Here is a 16,598-nt window from a genome sequence, read left to right on the forward strand (position 1 = left end):
GCCGTACTCCTTCACTGAAGCTCCTCCCACAGCGGTTCTCCTTCACTGAAGCCCCTCCCACAGCAGTTCTCCTTCACTGAAGCTCCTCCCACAGCAGCAGATCACCAATAAAAGCTGGAATATTCCCCTCAGTCTACAAGTGAAGAGGTCAGAGTTTGAGAAAGAACACAGAGCACGAGAGATCCAAAACCTGCAGAATGGAACACCAAGAACAAAGAGGTTGGTGTTTATTTGGGATTCTTCCTTAAAAAGAACTTTGGGAACATGAAGGTCGTAAATCTTTAATTACTGGGTGTAGTTTAGTTTAGTGGTTGTAGTTAGAAAAGTCATATGAGCTGTGAAATGGATAAAATAGAAAGCAATATTTGGGATCTATGAACTGGGTACAGACTGGAGCCTGAAACTGAAATCTTTTTTTATTTTTATTTTTCAACAAATGGTCAGTGAAATGAGATTTGAGAAATATTGATAATTCATCAAGACGTCAGAATAAATATTACATGGACTGTATTATTTACATTTCTTTTAATTCTGAATTTTTTACAACTGTTACTAAACTGTATTTTGTTACGTTTGTGCTCACTCTTAAGGCCTTTCCATTCAAATTTCTCGCTTTAATTTTTTTAATGAAAATGAGTCCCCTTTGACCCTACATAGATCAAATCGTTTAGAAAAATATGTGAATGGAATCTTTTGTTCAGAATTGGCAATGTATATATAACGAGCAAATACATCATGAAACATCAACCGTGTTTTGTCTTATCATGATTCACTACTGTATGCCTATAATGAGTGTTTATATTCAGACTCGTCATAAACAGAGAGAAGTACACTCTTAAAAATAAAGGTTCTTTATTGGCATCAATGGTTCCATAAAGAACCTTTAACATCTACAGAAGCTTTCCGTTCCACAACAGGTTCTTATTGGTGTAAAAAGGTACTTTAGATTATTCAGATGTCTTTGACACTAAGAAATACATGGCTCCTTTAAGAACTCTTTACTGATAAGTTCTTTGGGGAACCAAAAATGGTTACTCTATGGCATCACTGAAAAAGATCTTTATTTTTAAGTGTATAGCTCCGGCTACAATGCTCTTCCGCAAGACGCATGAAGTTTGTTTATTAACCACTAGAGAGTCAAATGTTACATATGTTTTTTACTTTCATTTTAGACCTGATGGAAGAGAACGAGGAGAGTGAAGAACTGAGTGAAGCATCTTCAAGTTCCTCACATAATGAGAGCAATGTTTTACTGACAAGAGGAGACAAAAAATCTCTCACCTGCTCTCAGTGTGGAAAGAGTTTCTCATACAAATGAAGTCTTAAACTTCACATGAGAATCCACACTGGAGAGAAGCCGTACTCATGTGGTCAGTGCGGGAAGAGTTTTGCACGAAAAGGAGTTCTTAAACAACACCTAAAAATCCACACTGGAGAGAAGCCGTACCCATGTGATCAGTGCGAGAAGAGTTTCAGACATGCCTTCACTCTTAAATCACATCTGCGCTCTCACTCTGGAGAAAGACCATTTTACTGTGACCAGTGCGGACAAATGTGTGTCTCAGCATCTTCCTTAAAGAGCCACCTGAAAGTTCACACAAAGGAGAAGCCTCACATGTGTTCCTTCTGTGGAAAGAGTTTTTCACAGCTGAGTACTTTAAAAGAACACCAGAAAAGACACAGTGGTGTGAAGGATCACATGTGCTTTGAATGTGGGAAGACCTTTGTTAGAGAACTGAGACAGCACTACATGATTTTATTGAACAAAATGTAACATGCCTATACATAATATGAACATAACCAAGTACATTATGTATTATATCAAATACCTGCAGAGGGCGCCAACGGCCTGGTGACGTTTCACTTTACAGCGTGATTAAACAATGTTTAAATCCATTCAGTTTTAATATTTGGCCACATGCAAACTCAGAAACTTTTATTGTGAAATCGTGGTGTACAATAAACGGCATATTTAGACATAGATTCATGTATTCTCCTGTGTTGGCAACGGTTTATAAATGATATACATTACAAATCTAGTGAGATAATGCACACTGTTTTCCCAGATGAATGTTAAGCAATTCAAATTCACAGCAAATGCAGAGTAATAGTTTAGCCCCTTTCACACATACAGTCTTTACTGGTAAATTACCATTAATAGATCATGTGTGAACAGGACCTTTTCAAAAATCCTGGTAAATTTGTTCTGGCCATTATATCGTTCTTATGGAGATGACGTGATTACTCTGAGCTGTTTATAATCTCCGCTGCTTTTTATAATTAGTTTCTATGTAAATAGGCCTATGCGCTAGATGGACATCTTTGTTCATTGCGCCTTGCAGCTTTTTCAACGTGTCGCGCTTCTCCATTCATCAGGGCTGCGATGCGCGTCTCGTGTTTATAAGAGCAAAAGCTTCTGATTGGCTAGTAATGTTAATTTGGTTGAGAGTGAAAGCTGTGCTCCTCTCATACCATTGGTAGGCGAACTCGTGGACTCGAAAGTGATATCAACAAGTGTTTTTTAAATGTAGGATTATTTTTTTCCGCAGCCAAACACTGCACGCCGGAGAACTTTAAGCCCTGAGACTGTTTAATCAGGCATTTTCTGTAAGCCTTCTGTGACATTTTATGTATTGTGAAAAGTGCTATTCAAATAAACGTGAACTGGACATTTTTGAATATACCATTTGGGTGTTTGCAAACAGCAATGACATGCATTGTTCCTACATGGAGTAGTTTGATTTTCTAATATCTACACAACAATAAAGGAATTACGTCATTCACGTTACTGACGATGAGAAAGAAACTGGCACTGATCATAAAATCTCATCCTAATGGTCATACAGGTAAATGTCAAAATTTAAGTCTATAAAAGGAACAAAATAAATAGGATTACACAAAATATATAATAGGCTATAATATAATTAACAGATTAACAAAAGGAGAAAAAAACACTGCAACAAGTACAGGCTATGCTCGTTTTTGTGACACTCTTAATGCATTTAATTTCTTTTCTTCATGTCTATCTGAACGCACAGGCGCCTCACACACACACAAACGACATTAGTTCTAGCGTTGCCTGACATTTCAGCCATTCATCATCAAACTAAAACGCAGTCAACCAAACATAAGTTACACTGTTTATTTTAAAAGGTGCCGCATGCAGCACCTAAACAAACATTTTTGCACATGTGAAGGATTTCACATGGATATTAGAACATGACTGAAGTATAAAGCCATGTTTAGGCTACATAATGAATAATAGTTATGCAAACTAATGTTACAAATATGGCAAAAATAGAAACATTTGGATTCTTGTGGTATGAGGCAGGCTCGTGAGCCGTTTCAGTTTTGCTTGACATATTTATATTGTTTATAATGAATGCCACTATAGCCTTTTGTTTTATTTTATAGTTTAAAATATTATTTTATAACTACTTATTTTTCATTCTTGTTCTGTTCTAAATACCGTTAAATATTTGATGTATTGATGTGAGCGGAACTAAATAGGCTGTTTACATTTACCAGAATTTTAATTATACTATATATTTTATATTTAATAAACTACGTAATTATCAAATCTATTATTAACATTAATAAATATATAATGAAGCCATAACGTTGAACTCATAAAATAATGTATAAAAATATGTTAAAAAATAAAATATTTTATATTAATAAAAATAAATCCATATTCAAATATTATTTTCATATTTTATTAATAAAAAACATTTTTAATTAACTAGTGATAATATTGTTAACTCAATCTTGTTTTCCTCCTTTTAAAAAACTGCTAAGACTCCCCTATGGTGAAAATCACGTTTTAAACATTGTTTATATGTCTGATGTTTTTAATATGCTTTAAGACAAACCAAGTGCAAATGTTTGTGCCCTGTTCCTAACGTCACCAACAAGTAAGCATGAGTGCAATTAAATTAAAACATTAACCTCAACATGAATTTATTGAGTATATAATTTTGAATATAGAAATATTAAATGATTGAACAGAAAATATATTTTTAAAATGAAACTAAAACTGCCAGTAGGTGGCAGCAAGTCACTGATTGTATCACTGAATCATTCATTCAATTGATTCATTCGAACGGCTGATTCATTCAGGAACAAAGTACGTGACTGTCTTTATGAATGGGTAATTGAATCATTGACTCACTAGATTCGTTTAAAAACACAGTTCATTCATAAACAAAACACAGCTGTTACTTTGTTTGAAACTATTTTCGTTGACGAAATAGAGCAAAATAAGGCAATAGTGTTGTAGTCAGACAATATCAGTCACTTAATATTAACTTATTGTTTAATGAACTGTTGTATTAAATCAACATCACATTTGCAAACTCCCTTAATAATCATTAAAAGCTGTCACTCATCTTAATTCATCATGATCTCTCAAAACTCTATTATAATCAACGAAGCTGTCTACACTGCACAATGAATCTCTTATTTACACCCCGTCAACACGGTGTTTGTTATAATGAGAGGATACGACTGTGATGCATTACTCAACGCTGCAGAAACACGGTGTAATTACATTAGAAACCTAATATGCTGACTGGGTTAGTCGCACAGGTGCTCCTTAATATTTTTTTATAGTCGCACGCAGTAGTTTTAATTCGCAAATGCAAATGAAATGGTCCCACTGTAGACAAAAGCATTTCATTATAGTCATTATAGTTCAAGTAAAAACAACAAAAATCTAAAAACCAGTGATCAAAAACTCACCTACAGTATTAGATGTTGCTTACAAATTTGTACATTTATTTCTGCATTAATTCTTCTTTTTTACTCTACCACTAATTGTGGTATTTATTTGTATGTTTCTACAATAGTGTGTCAATAATGCAAAAGGACAATAGTAAACACTAATTTTTCAGTTAAAGACAGTTCATCATTGAATTCAGTGATGTCAACATCCAGCTCAGTTCAGTTTAAATAGTGTCTGTGCAATCAAGTCCACGATATCGCTGGTAATGAAGTGTCCCCAACTAAGCAAGCCAGAGGAACAAAAACTCCATCGGTGACAGAATGGAGAAAAAACCTTGGGAGAAACCAGGCTCAGTCGGGGGGCAGTTCTCCTCTGACCAGACGAACCAGCAGTTCAATTCCAGGCTGCAGCAAATTCAGATTGTGCAGAGGACTCATCTGGCTCCTGTGGTCTTGTCCCGGTGGTCGTCTGAGACAAGACCTTTACTTGAGAACATAATGAGAGCAATGTTTTACTGACAATAGGAGCTAAAAAATCTCTCACCTGCTCTCAGTGTGGAAAGAGTTTCTCATCCAAACTAAGTCTTCAACGTCACATGACAATCCACACCGGAGAGAAGCCGTACCCATGTGATCAGTGCGGGAAGAGTTTCAGACATGCAAACACTCTTAAATTACATCTGCGCTCTCACTCTGGAGAAAGACCATTTTACTGTGACCAGTGCGGACAAATGTGTGTCTCAGCATCTTCCTTAAAGAGCCACCTGAAAGTTCACACAAAGGAGAAGCCTCACATGTGTTCCTTCTACGGAAAGAGTTTTCGTCAGATGGATAATTTTAAATTGCACCAGAAAAGACACAGTGGTATGAAGGATCACATGTGCTTTGATTGTGGGAAGACCTTTGTTAGAGATGCTGATCTGAGACAGCACCAGACCACCAGAGAGAAACCATACAAGTGTTCACACTGTGAGCAGAGGTTCAGTCGGTCAGGACGTATGAAAACACATCAGAAGATTCACGCTGGAGAAAAGCCTCACATGTGATCAGCGTGGGAAGAGTTTCACTAAAAATCCTCAACAGAGACTCTTAAATCTGCCTTTTCATTGTGGAGAAAGACTATTTAACTCATCAATGCATTTAAAGCTTTCTTTGGGCATTATCCCTGAAGAAGCACCTGAACGATCATTCAAAGGAAAAGCTTCATGTGGAACTTGTTTAAAATTAAAAAATAACACCAGAAAAGACACAGTGTGTGAAGAATGATGTGTTTTTTGATTGTATGAAGACTTCTACTACAGATGATAAACTGAAACGGCACCACACTGTGCTAACACTAGACTGTAGTAACAACTCAAATTAAAGTTTTAAGTTGATTTTGACAATTAGGCTAATGTTGTATTGTGGTGAGATAATGAGTAATGATAACACCTCTAACATCTGCATGATTATGACAAAAATCATAACTGTCGACTATTCCCTTTATATTGTAATTGCAATGATTAATGTGGTAGATATATAATAGAATATAATTATTCGTCACACATTCAAGTCACAAAACATAACACAGAAGTAGCCTTAAAAAAACAAAATAACAAACTGGAGAATATACTCACATTATAACATGAAAGATGTTTCTGCTGGGAAATGACTTTTTTTTTACTTGGTTAAATTTGAGTGATGTGGTGGAGAACAATGAGTTTATATCATATAATATGTTTAAAAATAAAAATATATGTATTATATATTTATTAAATTGTATTAATATAAATATGTTTAGGTTATAATTCAGGTTTCAAAATATAGATTTTAAATGTCTCAACACATATTTGAATGCATAAATAAACCAAACTGAAGCTTCAAATTGCCTTTGTTTTACACGTATCACTTGTTTTGCTAAGTTAAAAGTCTCTATAGCAGTGTTCCTCAACCCTGGTCCAACACTGCACATTTTGTATGTCTCCCTTATCTGACACCCATTTCAGGTCCTGGAGTTTCTTCTAATGAGCTCATGAGTTGAATCAGGTGTGTTTGATTAGGGAGACACAAACTGTGCAGTGCTGGGGGGCGCCCAGGACCAGGGTTGAGAAACACTGCTCTATAGGATTCTTTAGAACCCTCTAGTGGCAGTAACCATAAAATGCAATTTGTCATTTTCTTTCCGCCAGATGGCATCAGAGACACTCAGTGACCCAATGCAAAGTGTACCTGTAGGTTTTTGATAGAAAAGGACTGAAATTGTGCCTTTGTTGTTTGTTTGTTTTTTGGAGAAGTAATGTAAAACAATTGCTTATTTGCTCATACTTTCTTAAAAATATCCAGAATATAAGGTAAATAAAATACAAATCACCAAAAAAATAATAATAATTAAAAAAATGGATCAATATAAGCTTTCTGTACAAAAAAAAAAAAGTGTAATTTTTGACCCGCGAGGGACACTTTTGTTACAAGTATGGGAGGGACGGATGAGGTTTAAAGGATAAATTAATGTTTTATGCCTTCATTTATAAATTTAAATACGAAACAGAATTTCTGTGGAAAAATGCTTTTGATTATTAAAATGTAATTAAGCCATTAAAATGTATTCCAGGAAAAAAAAACATTATTATTTCACTTAAAATAAAATAAGTTGTTTTTTATTAATTCAGTTATAGACATGCTTCTGATGATCAAAATCTAATTCGACTATTAATATGGAATCCAGAAAAATTAAAATAGGAAAAAAAGAATTAAAAAAAATAAGTAATTATTAGAACAATAGAATTGGAGTTGGGAAAATAAAACAGATTTCATAGCCCCACATAAGCCTATGTACCTGTTAAGACTGATTTAGAGTTATTGATGCTACATCATGCAGAAATTTCATCAGTGATGTCTTAATACACAAAAAGCATAGTTCTTGTAAAATGCTATCAATGATTTCCTCAGAGTTTGACTGTTTTGCTATTGCAGGGGATTTTAATATTCACATAGATAATGCGGAAAACAAAACTACAAAAGAAATTATAACTGTTTTAAACCCATTTGACCTGATTCAGCATGTGCATGAACCCACACACAATCATGTACATACGTTAGATTTACTCATCAGTAGAGGTCTAAACATTTCATCCATTGTTATTAAGGACGTAGCACTATCTGATCACTTCTGTATTTTCTTTGATATATTGATCTCTGTTACCACTGAATCTAGATCAGTCTCAGTCAGAAAGAGATGCATTAACGAAAACACTAGTGTGCTATTTATGGAGGCTATATCTTTAACACCAAGCATTTCTCCAGACTCTGTTGATCTTCTCCTTGATTCCTTTAACTCAAAAGTTAAGAATGTTATTGATGACATTGCTCCTTTGAAAGTCAGCAGGAAGACTGGCAGACAGAAATCAGCTTGGAGAAAATCAACAGCAGTTCAGAGTATGAAAAGACAATGCAGAAAAGCTGAGCGGATGTGGCGGAAGACGAAACTTGAAATACACTATAGCATATATAAAGACTGCCTAGTTCCACATTGAAAGTACAAAGGCTAAGCTAGACAGGCATTCTTCTCAAACCTTATAAACAGTAACTTAAACAACACTCGCACTCTTTTTGCTACTGTTGAGAGACTGACAAACCCCCCAAATCAGATTGCCAGTGAAATGCTCTCCGACAGCAAATGCAATGAGTTTGCTTCCTTCTTTTCTGAGAAGATCAATAATATCAGGAAGGCGATTAGCACATCCCCAAGTTATGCAGAGGTTAGACATATTCGACCACAATATCAAAAAGAAGATACTATGTCTGCTTTTGAAGAAATTGATAGCAAAGTTTTGGAAGAAATATTACAGCACCTTAAATGCTGCTATCTTGACACACTTTACACATCTTTTTTCAAAAGGGTGCTTAACTGTTTGGAAGCAGATTTCTTAGAAGTGGTGAACGCCTCACTTCTTTCTGGGACTTTTCCAAACTCCCTGAAAACTGCAGTTGTTAAACCCCTTCTGAAAAAGAGAAATCTTGATAACACCATATTGAGCAACTACAGACCAATATCAAATCTTCCTTTTATAGGAAAGATTATTGAAAAGGTAGTCTTTAATCAGCTGAACAAATACTTAAACTCAAATGGATACCTGGACAATTTTCAATCTGGTTTTCGACCGCATCACAGCACAGAGACAGCACTCATTAAGATAATAAATGATATTCGCTTAAATTCTGAATCTGGCAAAATATCAGTGCTGGTACTACTAGATCTCAGTGCTGCGTTTGATACTGTCAATCATAACATACTACTAGAGAGACTGGAAAATTGGAATCAGCTTCCAGAAGAGATCAGATGTGCTAAAACATTAGTCACATTCACATCTAGACTCAAAACTCATCGGTTTAGCTGCACATTTATTGAATGAGCACTGTGCGATGTCCGAACTGATTGCACTATATTTTATGTAAAATCGTTTTCCTAAATTCATTTTAAACCTCTTAAGTCAATTTTTAAAATCATTTTCAAAGTTATTAAATTCCTTGTTTTATTGTTGTGATTATTCTTTTTTTTTCTTTTATTTGATGTAAAGCACTTTGAATTACCATTGTGTATGAAATGTGCTATATAAATAAACTTGCCTTGCCTTGCTAAAAAAAAAGATCATGCAAACTGCATCTGTGATTTGCCATGTTAATAACATACTGATTCCATACTGAGTCAATAATGTTTTGACTATCAGACACCCTCATCAGTTACCCAGTTCCATTCATTTCCCTTAGCCGTCAAACTCCAGATCTGATTTTGTGCAGGCTAATCTCTCAAGACTTTTCCAGCCATATAGATAGCCAACAGCAAAGCGGGCCACTCAGTCCCGCAGACTGTATGAAACACCCTGGACACCCTTTTTTTGTCTTGCGGACCCCTAAGGCTGATGTGGCCCCTTTACCAGAGGAGCGCAGTGTGTTACAAAATGCTGGGCTAAGAAAACGAAAAATTACTTTTCTGAACAATAACAGCTCTTCTTACACTGAATTTTGTGAACACTTGTGTAGTGCTTATCCTTTGCTGAGAGAGGCAGGAGGCTTTAAAATAATGAGATGTGGAAGGAGCCGGGCACTGACAGAATTACCAGTGCCAAATTCTGGTTACAGTGTGAAATTTCTTCGATGTGAGACTAGTCTCAACAAAGTTTTGGCTTATATTGTGCCACTGCAGCAAGCTCTTTACATAGAGCCAGAAGTAAAGGTATGTTACATCATTTCTTGTACATTTAAATTTTAATGATGTAAAAAATAATTTGTCCTATTTTAAAGGAGGAGGTGGCTGTTGAAATATGCAGGTTGTGCCACAAACATGTAGCTGTCCACAAACTGGAAGAACATGTCAACAGTTGTTCAGGGTACCTGTTAACATAAAATGAAGAAACAGATGCCAAATGCTCTAAACATTGTCGTAGATCCAGCTGATCCATTAGATATGAAATCTCCCTTTTCCGATTAATTCTCAATTGGAAACTGTGATAATGAGCTAGAAGTTCACTTTGATTATTTAATTGTTCAAGGCATCAAGAAAACCAAGAAGCAAAAGAAGAAACAGGGAAGAAAACAAGATGGGACATCAACAAATGGAGCAACAGGAACTAATCTTTAGAATAAGGAGAATAATTCAATTTCTGCACAAACAGGAGGATTTAAATAAGAAAATAATGAGGATGCTAAAGGAAATTATTGATTAGGCAAATTTTAATTTGGAGTTGCAATCCCTGGCCAATGATATCAAAGCTTTGAGATTGCAAACATCTGAAAAGTCCTAAAAAGGATATACATCTAGTTAGAGTTTTTACTCAACAATTAAAACCGCCACGTGTGTATACTGTGTGCTCACTGAACAATGATTGTGCAAGGAGATGCATTTTGCAACAATGCTGCAGAATGGACCTTCTTTCTTAAAGTGTTGTATTGTGAAATGTTTTATCTTATCTTACAAGAAATATTGCGATATAGTTTAGAAACTGCTATTTGCCTAAGCCTACGCCTTTAAGATGTTGTAATTGTTTAGATTACAGTAGAGATTTTTCTCTAAAAAAGATGATTACTTCATTTGAATTTATGCTACTATGAGTTTGTTAACTGGGTCAAAAGTCACATTTCCTGGCATACGCAATCTATGCTTCGCTCACACTAAGAGAAAGGGGTGTGGGTTGGTTTGTGTATTATCTGAATATGGAGATACGGAAAAGGGACCCATTGTTTGTATGACTATAAAATGTGATGAATGGAACACAGTAGCGCCGCAATTCGGGGTGAAGATTTCTCGTTGTTTATTTTTAGTGTATTTGCTTATGAGTTATTGTTTTAATAAAGCGAAACCATTTCCTATGGTGATGCGTTAAACTTCTTTTAAACAAGTCTCTGAGTAATTTATTAAGAGTAACATATTATCAGAATTTATTCATAAACCTCCAATAAGAGTTCCATAGAGGCGAGGACCTCAACTGAGCTGTTCAGGACATCGGCTGGAGAATCTTGAAACGTCTATTACACTTCCTAATACAAGAGGTAAGGGCGGTATTTATTTATTGCAACTGCTTGTGGGGAAAAAGATGTGGTTATATGATTTATTGATTATGAAAAACACAACAACATGTGAATTGTTCCATGCCATAACACAAGTTTAATTATTGATTTAGGGCTAGTGTCAGGGAGTCTCTGTCACCAGTCACCATCTCTGGACTCCATGTCCCACAATCCTCCCCGGCTCACACCTGTTCTCAACCTCAGTCATCACAGTCATCAGCACCGACGCTCACAATCACCTGCATTCGGATTCCCCGCACCTGCTGCAGCTAATCAAGCTCCCCTTTATTAGTGCTCACCTCACAAGATTGACGTCCGGTCTACAGTTCACAAGTACTTGAACCTAGCCTGACTCTCTTACTAATTACCTGTGTGTTTCCTTACCTCAGTCGTTCCAGTTTCTCCACTGCTCCACGTGATTCCTGCAAGAAAGAAGCTAAGCCCTCTGAACCTTGTCACTGTGCGCTACACTCACCTCTCGTCACCACCGGGTTCCCTCTATAGTCTCTGTGAATAAAAACCCTTGTTTGACAGCTTTGAGATTGCAAACATCTGAAAAGTCCTAAAAAGGATATACATCTAGTTAGAGTTTTTACTCAACAATTAAAACCGCCACGTGTGTATACTGTGTGCTCACTGAACAATGATTGTGCAAGGAGATGCATTTTGCAACAATGCTGCAGAATGGACCTTCTTTCTTAAAGTGTTGTATTGTGAAATGTTTTATCTTATCTTACAAGAAATATTGCGATATAGTTTAGAAACTGCTATTTGCCTAAGCCTACGCCTTTAAGATGTTGTAATTGTTTAGATTACAGTAGAGATTTTTCTCTAAAAAAGATGATTACTTCATTTGAATTTATGCTACTATGAGTTTGTTAACTGGGTCAAAAGTCACATTTCCTGGCATACGCAATCTATGCTTCGCTCACACTAAGAGAAAGGGGTGTGGGTTGGTTTGTGTATTATCTGAATATGGAGATACGGAAAAGGGACCCATTGTTTGTATGACTATAAAATGTGATGAATGGAACACAGTAGCGCCGCAATTCGGGGTGAAGATTTCTCGTTGTTTATTTTTAGTGTATTTGCTTATGAGTTATTGTTTTAATAAAGCGAAACCATTTCCTATGGTGATGCGTTAAACTTCTTTTAAACAAGTCTCTGAGTAATTTATTAAGAGTAACATATTATCAGAATTTATTCATAAACCTCCAATAAGAGTTCCATAGAGGCGAGGACCTCAACTGAGCTGTTCAGGACATCGGCTGGAGAATCTTGAAACGTCTATTACACTTCCTAATACAAGAGGTAAGGGCGGTATTTATTTATTGCAACTGCTTGTGGGGAAAAAGATGTGGTTATATGATTTATTGATTATGAAAAACACAACAACATGTGAATTGTTCCATGCCATAACACAAGTTTAATTATTGATTTAGGGCTAGTGTCAGGGAGTCTCTGTCACCAGTCACCATCTCTGGACTCCATGTCCCACAATCCTCCCCGGCTCACACCTGTTCTCAACCTCAGTCATCACAGTCATCAGCACCGACGCTCACAATCACCTGCATTCGGATTCCCCGCACCTGCTGCAGCTAATCAAGCTCCCCTTTATTAGTGCTCACCTCACAAGATTGACGTCCGGTCTACAGTTCACAAGTACTTGAACCTAGCCTGACTCTCTTACTAATTACCTGTGTGTTTCCTTACCTCAGTCGTTCCAGTTTCTCCACTGCTCCACGTGATTCCTGCAAGAAAGAAGCTAAGCCCTCTGAACCTTGTCACTGTGCGCTACACTCACCTCTCGTCACCACCGGGTTCCCTCTATAGTCTCTGTGAATAAAAACCCTTGTTTGACCACTTACTTCTGTGTCTCCTAGCCTGTTGTGACAGAAGACCGGACCAAAAAACAAAATGCCTCATAGCCGCGCGGTTCGCCGCCCTAGCTCACCTGGATCTTCCCTTCATAGAGTTCGCCTGGGAATTCTGCGGGCTCGCCGCTACTATGGCATTAGACGACGTGACTCTCAACACTGTTCTGGATTGGGGCCAACTACCATTGCCCCGTGGACCTCCCAGACACCACTGGACTGAGCTAGAGGGTAGGGATCCTCAGGTGTCTGGAGAGTGTCCATCCCCGATCCAGAACCAGCTCTCCGTCAAGTCCGCTAGCCGTTTCTATGTCAAGTTCGCCGGCCGCTCCGATGTCAAGCCTACTGGCCGTTCATGACTCAAGTATAATGACTTATACTGTCTTTTTACGCGTTGCATATCGTGCTGCGTAAACATAAAACCATGTCTGCATTTGTGATCGGAGAAACGACAAACAACAAGCACTACTCTACACTGCTCAAAACTCACATTTGAATCGTCAGTGGCAAATTCTTTAAATATAAAAACGTACTTACAGGCTGTGAGTCAGAAGCGCCAGACTGTCCTTGCAAAGTTTTTATTGCCCCACATTATAGAAACAGACACCGGCATTGTAGGCTACTCTCCCAGGAAACAGTCCTCGTATTCATCCATAAAATGCGCTGCACACATCTGAATATTAGGGTTGAACTGTTCCGGAACAGTGTTGTAAATACAACTTAACCACTGATTTCTAGTCGTGTCCTCTTTTGGAAGGCCAAATAAAGTAGTTTCGCTTTCACAACGAAGCACACAGCGTCTTCACGACATGGCGGCAGCAACAATACTACAGCGAGAATCAAAGTTACGCCTTCTTTCCTTGCGTGAAGATTTGAGCGGCGTTATGCAAATCTTCCCACATCGTGACGTAGACATGTGGGGCGTGTTAAAACGAGCTGTTTTAGGGGGGGCGTGGTTGACTCTTAACTTTTATAAAGAATATCTCTTTGGATTCGAGACTTTGGTCTTGGCAACTTTACAGATCTTCTTTATGCACCAAGAGCTTGTAACACTCCAAAGAGAAAGGAAAAATTGAAATTGCATCATATGACCCCTTTAAATGAGACAACTGAGAAAGTAAACTGCTTTTTTTGTGATGTAAATTTTATTGTACAGAAAAAAAGAGTGCAGTTGTCCTTCCAAGACCTCCTTGCTTTTGTAACTGGAGCAGATGCGGTGCCGCCACTTGGATTCCCACAGCAGCCTGAAATTCAGTTTTGTAACCAAGAGTGTTGTATGTGCATATTGTGTTGTGTTGGAGCGCAGACGTACACATTGATGAGGAATTTGCAGAGTCCAGACAAACGGATCATTGAACCTGTGAAGTTTTTAGAGTGGGCAGATCCTGTCGTGCCGTATTGAAGCCAGATGGATTGGTGAGACTCTGTGGAGATTATAGAGTGACTGTTAACCGAGAATCGTCATTGGAGCAGTATCCCATTACTCGAATGGAGGACATGTTTGCAGTGTTATCTGGAGGTGAGAAATACACCAAATTAGATATGTCATGCATATCAACAGATTTTGTTGGATGAAACGTCAAAGCAATATGTCACTGTAAATACTCACAAAAGGTCTCTTTACGTATACGATTACCCTTTGGAGTGAGTTCAAGTACCGCAATCTTTCAGAGAACTATGGAAGGAATCCTGAAGGACATTCCAAAAGTCACGGTATATTTGGATGATAGTCTGTTGACAGGAAAAAATGATCAAGAGAATCTGCGGACACTGGATCAGGTATTGCAGAAGCTTGAGGAGTCTGGATTAAGACAGAAAAGAGGGAAGTGCAAGTTCATGGAAAAGGAAGTTGTTTTCTTGGGTCATAAAGTTGATGCCACAGGTATTCATTCTGTTCCAGAGAAAGTTCAAGCTGTACAGGAAACACCAAAGCCGACATCAGTGATGGAGCTGAAAGCCTATTTGGGTTTGTTGAATTTTTATAACGGATTTCTTCCCAATCTTTCTACCCTGCTTGCTCCTTTGCAAAGGCTCTTGAGGAAAGATGTTTGTTGGTGTTGGGAAGACCAAAAAAAAGCCTTCCAGAAATCCAAAGAGTTGTTGCCATCTAATCGTGTCTTGATCCACTATGATGAAAAAAAAAAGAACTCAAGCTTTCCTGTGATGCCTCAGTGTATGGTGTGGGGTCCGTATTAGCACATCGTATGCGGGATGGAACGGAAAGACCTATTGGATTTGTATCCAGAACACTAACAGCTGCAGAGAAGAACTACTCCCAATTAGAGAAAGAAGGATTAGCGGTTGTGTTTAGAGTCAAGAAATTCCACAAATACTTGTATGGTCGTAAATTTGTAATCTGTACTGACCACAAACCTCTACTCAGTTTACTGAATGAACTAAAACCTGTACCTCAAATGGCATCTCAACGAATTATGAGGTGGGCAGTAATGTTGGCAGCCTATGAATATGTAATTTCTTACAGAGCGGGTAAAGATCATGGTAATGCCGATGCTCTCAGTCATCTCCCTGTTTCACAACCTTCTGAGGAAGAGCATGTCTTGATGTTGGAGAGCGTAGCTGGTCCCTTGACGACCACAGAGCAAATTAATCACTGGACTTCTAAAGACCCTGTTTTGTCAAGAGTACGTGAGTATGTGCTTAAAGGCTGGCCTGATCACAGTGATACCCAGGAATTTGTACCTTATAATCAGAGATAGCGCAGTGTTCAGGATGGATGTGTGCTGTGGGGAGCCCGTGTTGTTATTCCAGAACAGGGACGTTCAGGTTTGTTGCATCAATCTCACCCAGGCATGTCCAAGATGAAAGGTTTGGCAAGGAGCTACCTATGGTGGCCGAATATGGATGCAGATTTTGAAACTCGAGTAAGAGGTTGTACTGTCGGTCAAGAACAGCGAAAAGCTCCTGTGAGGACCCCACCTCACCCAAGGGAGTGTCCCAGACAACCGTGGAGGAGAATTCACATGGATTATGCAGGCCCTTTTCTAGGTAAATTGTTCTTAATTATCATTGATGCTCATTCTAAGTGGATTGATACCTATCCCGTAAGTTCAGCAGCAACAGCAGCTACTTTTAAACTTTTTCGCAAACACTCCAGTGTACATGGGATTTCTGAAATGATAGTCAAAGTCTTTACTTGCCTCACTTACAAAACAAGCATTATCAGACACTAAGAATAGAATAACCCCGGTTACTTCTGCACCGTATCACCCCTCATCGAATGGTTTGGCAGAGCAAGCAGTTCAAACTTTCAAAGACCTAATGGAAAAAAAAGTTCGGGGAACATGCTGGAGACCAAGTTACATAGAGCTCTGTTTAATTATCGTATCACACCCCAGTCTATAACTGGACGGTCTCCTGCTGAATTGCTGATGGGAAGAAAATAGTGTTGCACTTTAGACAAGATACATCCTGACTACACTGGTAAAATGGAAAGGAAAC

At 37.8% G+C, this 16,598-nt stretch overlaps 1 protein-coding gene and 2 pseudogenes across 1 annotated transcript; all 3 read left to right on the forward strand.

Annotated features, from left to right (window-relative positions):
• Nucleotides 1–1,258: 1,258 nt before the first annotated feature.
• LOC107573274 (zinc finger protein draculin-like) lies at nt 1,259–1,774 on the forward strand (annotated as a pseudogene).
• A 1,020-nt stretch (nt 1,775–2,794) lies between these two features.
• Nucleotides 2,795–5,957, forward strand: LOC107573275 (zinc finger protein draculin-like). Its single transcript, XM_016259703.1, has 2 exons — nt 2,795–2,846; nt 5,248–5,957. Exons 1-2 carry the CDS (start codon nt 2,795–2,797, stop codon nt 5,766–5,768), a joined length of 573 nt encoding a protein of 190 aa, XP_016115189.1. The 3' UTR covers nt 5,769–5,957.
• Nucleotides 5,958–14,457: 8,500 nt separating this feature from the next.
• LOC107573276 (uncharacterized protein K02A2.6-like) lies at nt 14,458–16,330 on the forward strand (annotated as a pseudogene).
• The last annotated feature ends 268 nt before the right edge of the window (nt 16,331–16,598 follow it).

The sequence above is a fragment of the Sinocyclocheilus grahami genome, unplaced genomic scaffold (genome assembly GCF_001515645.1).
Source record: "Sinocyclocheilus grahami isolate Dianchi unplaced genomic scaffold, SAMN03320097.WGS_v1.1 scaffold1909.1, whole genome shotgun sequence".
NCBI classification, from domain to species: Eukaryota; Metazoa; Chordata; class Actinopteri; order Cypriniformes; family Cyprinidae; genus Sinocyclocheilus; species Sinocyclocheilus grahami.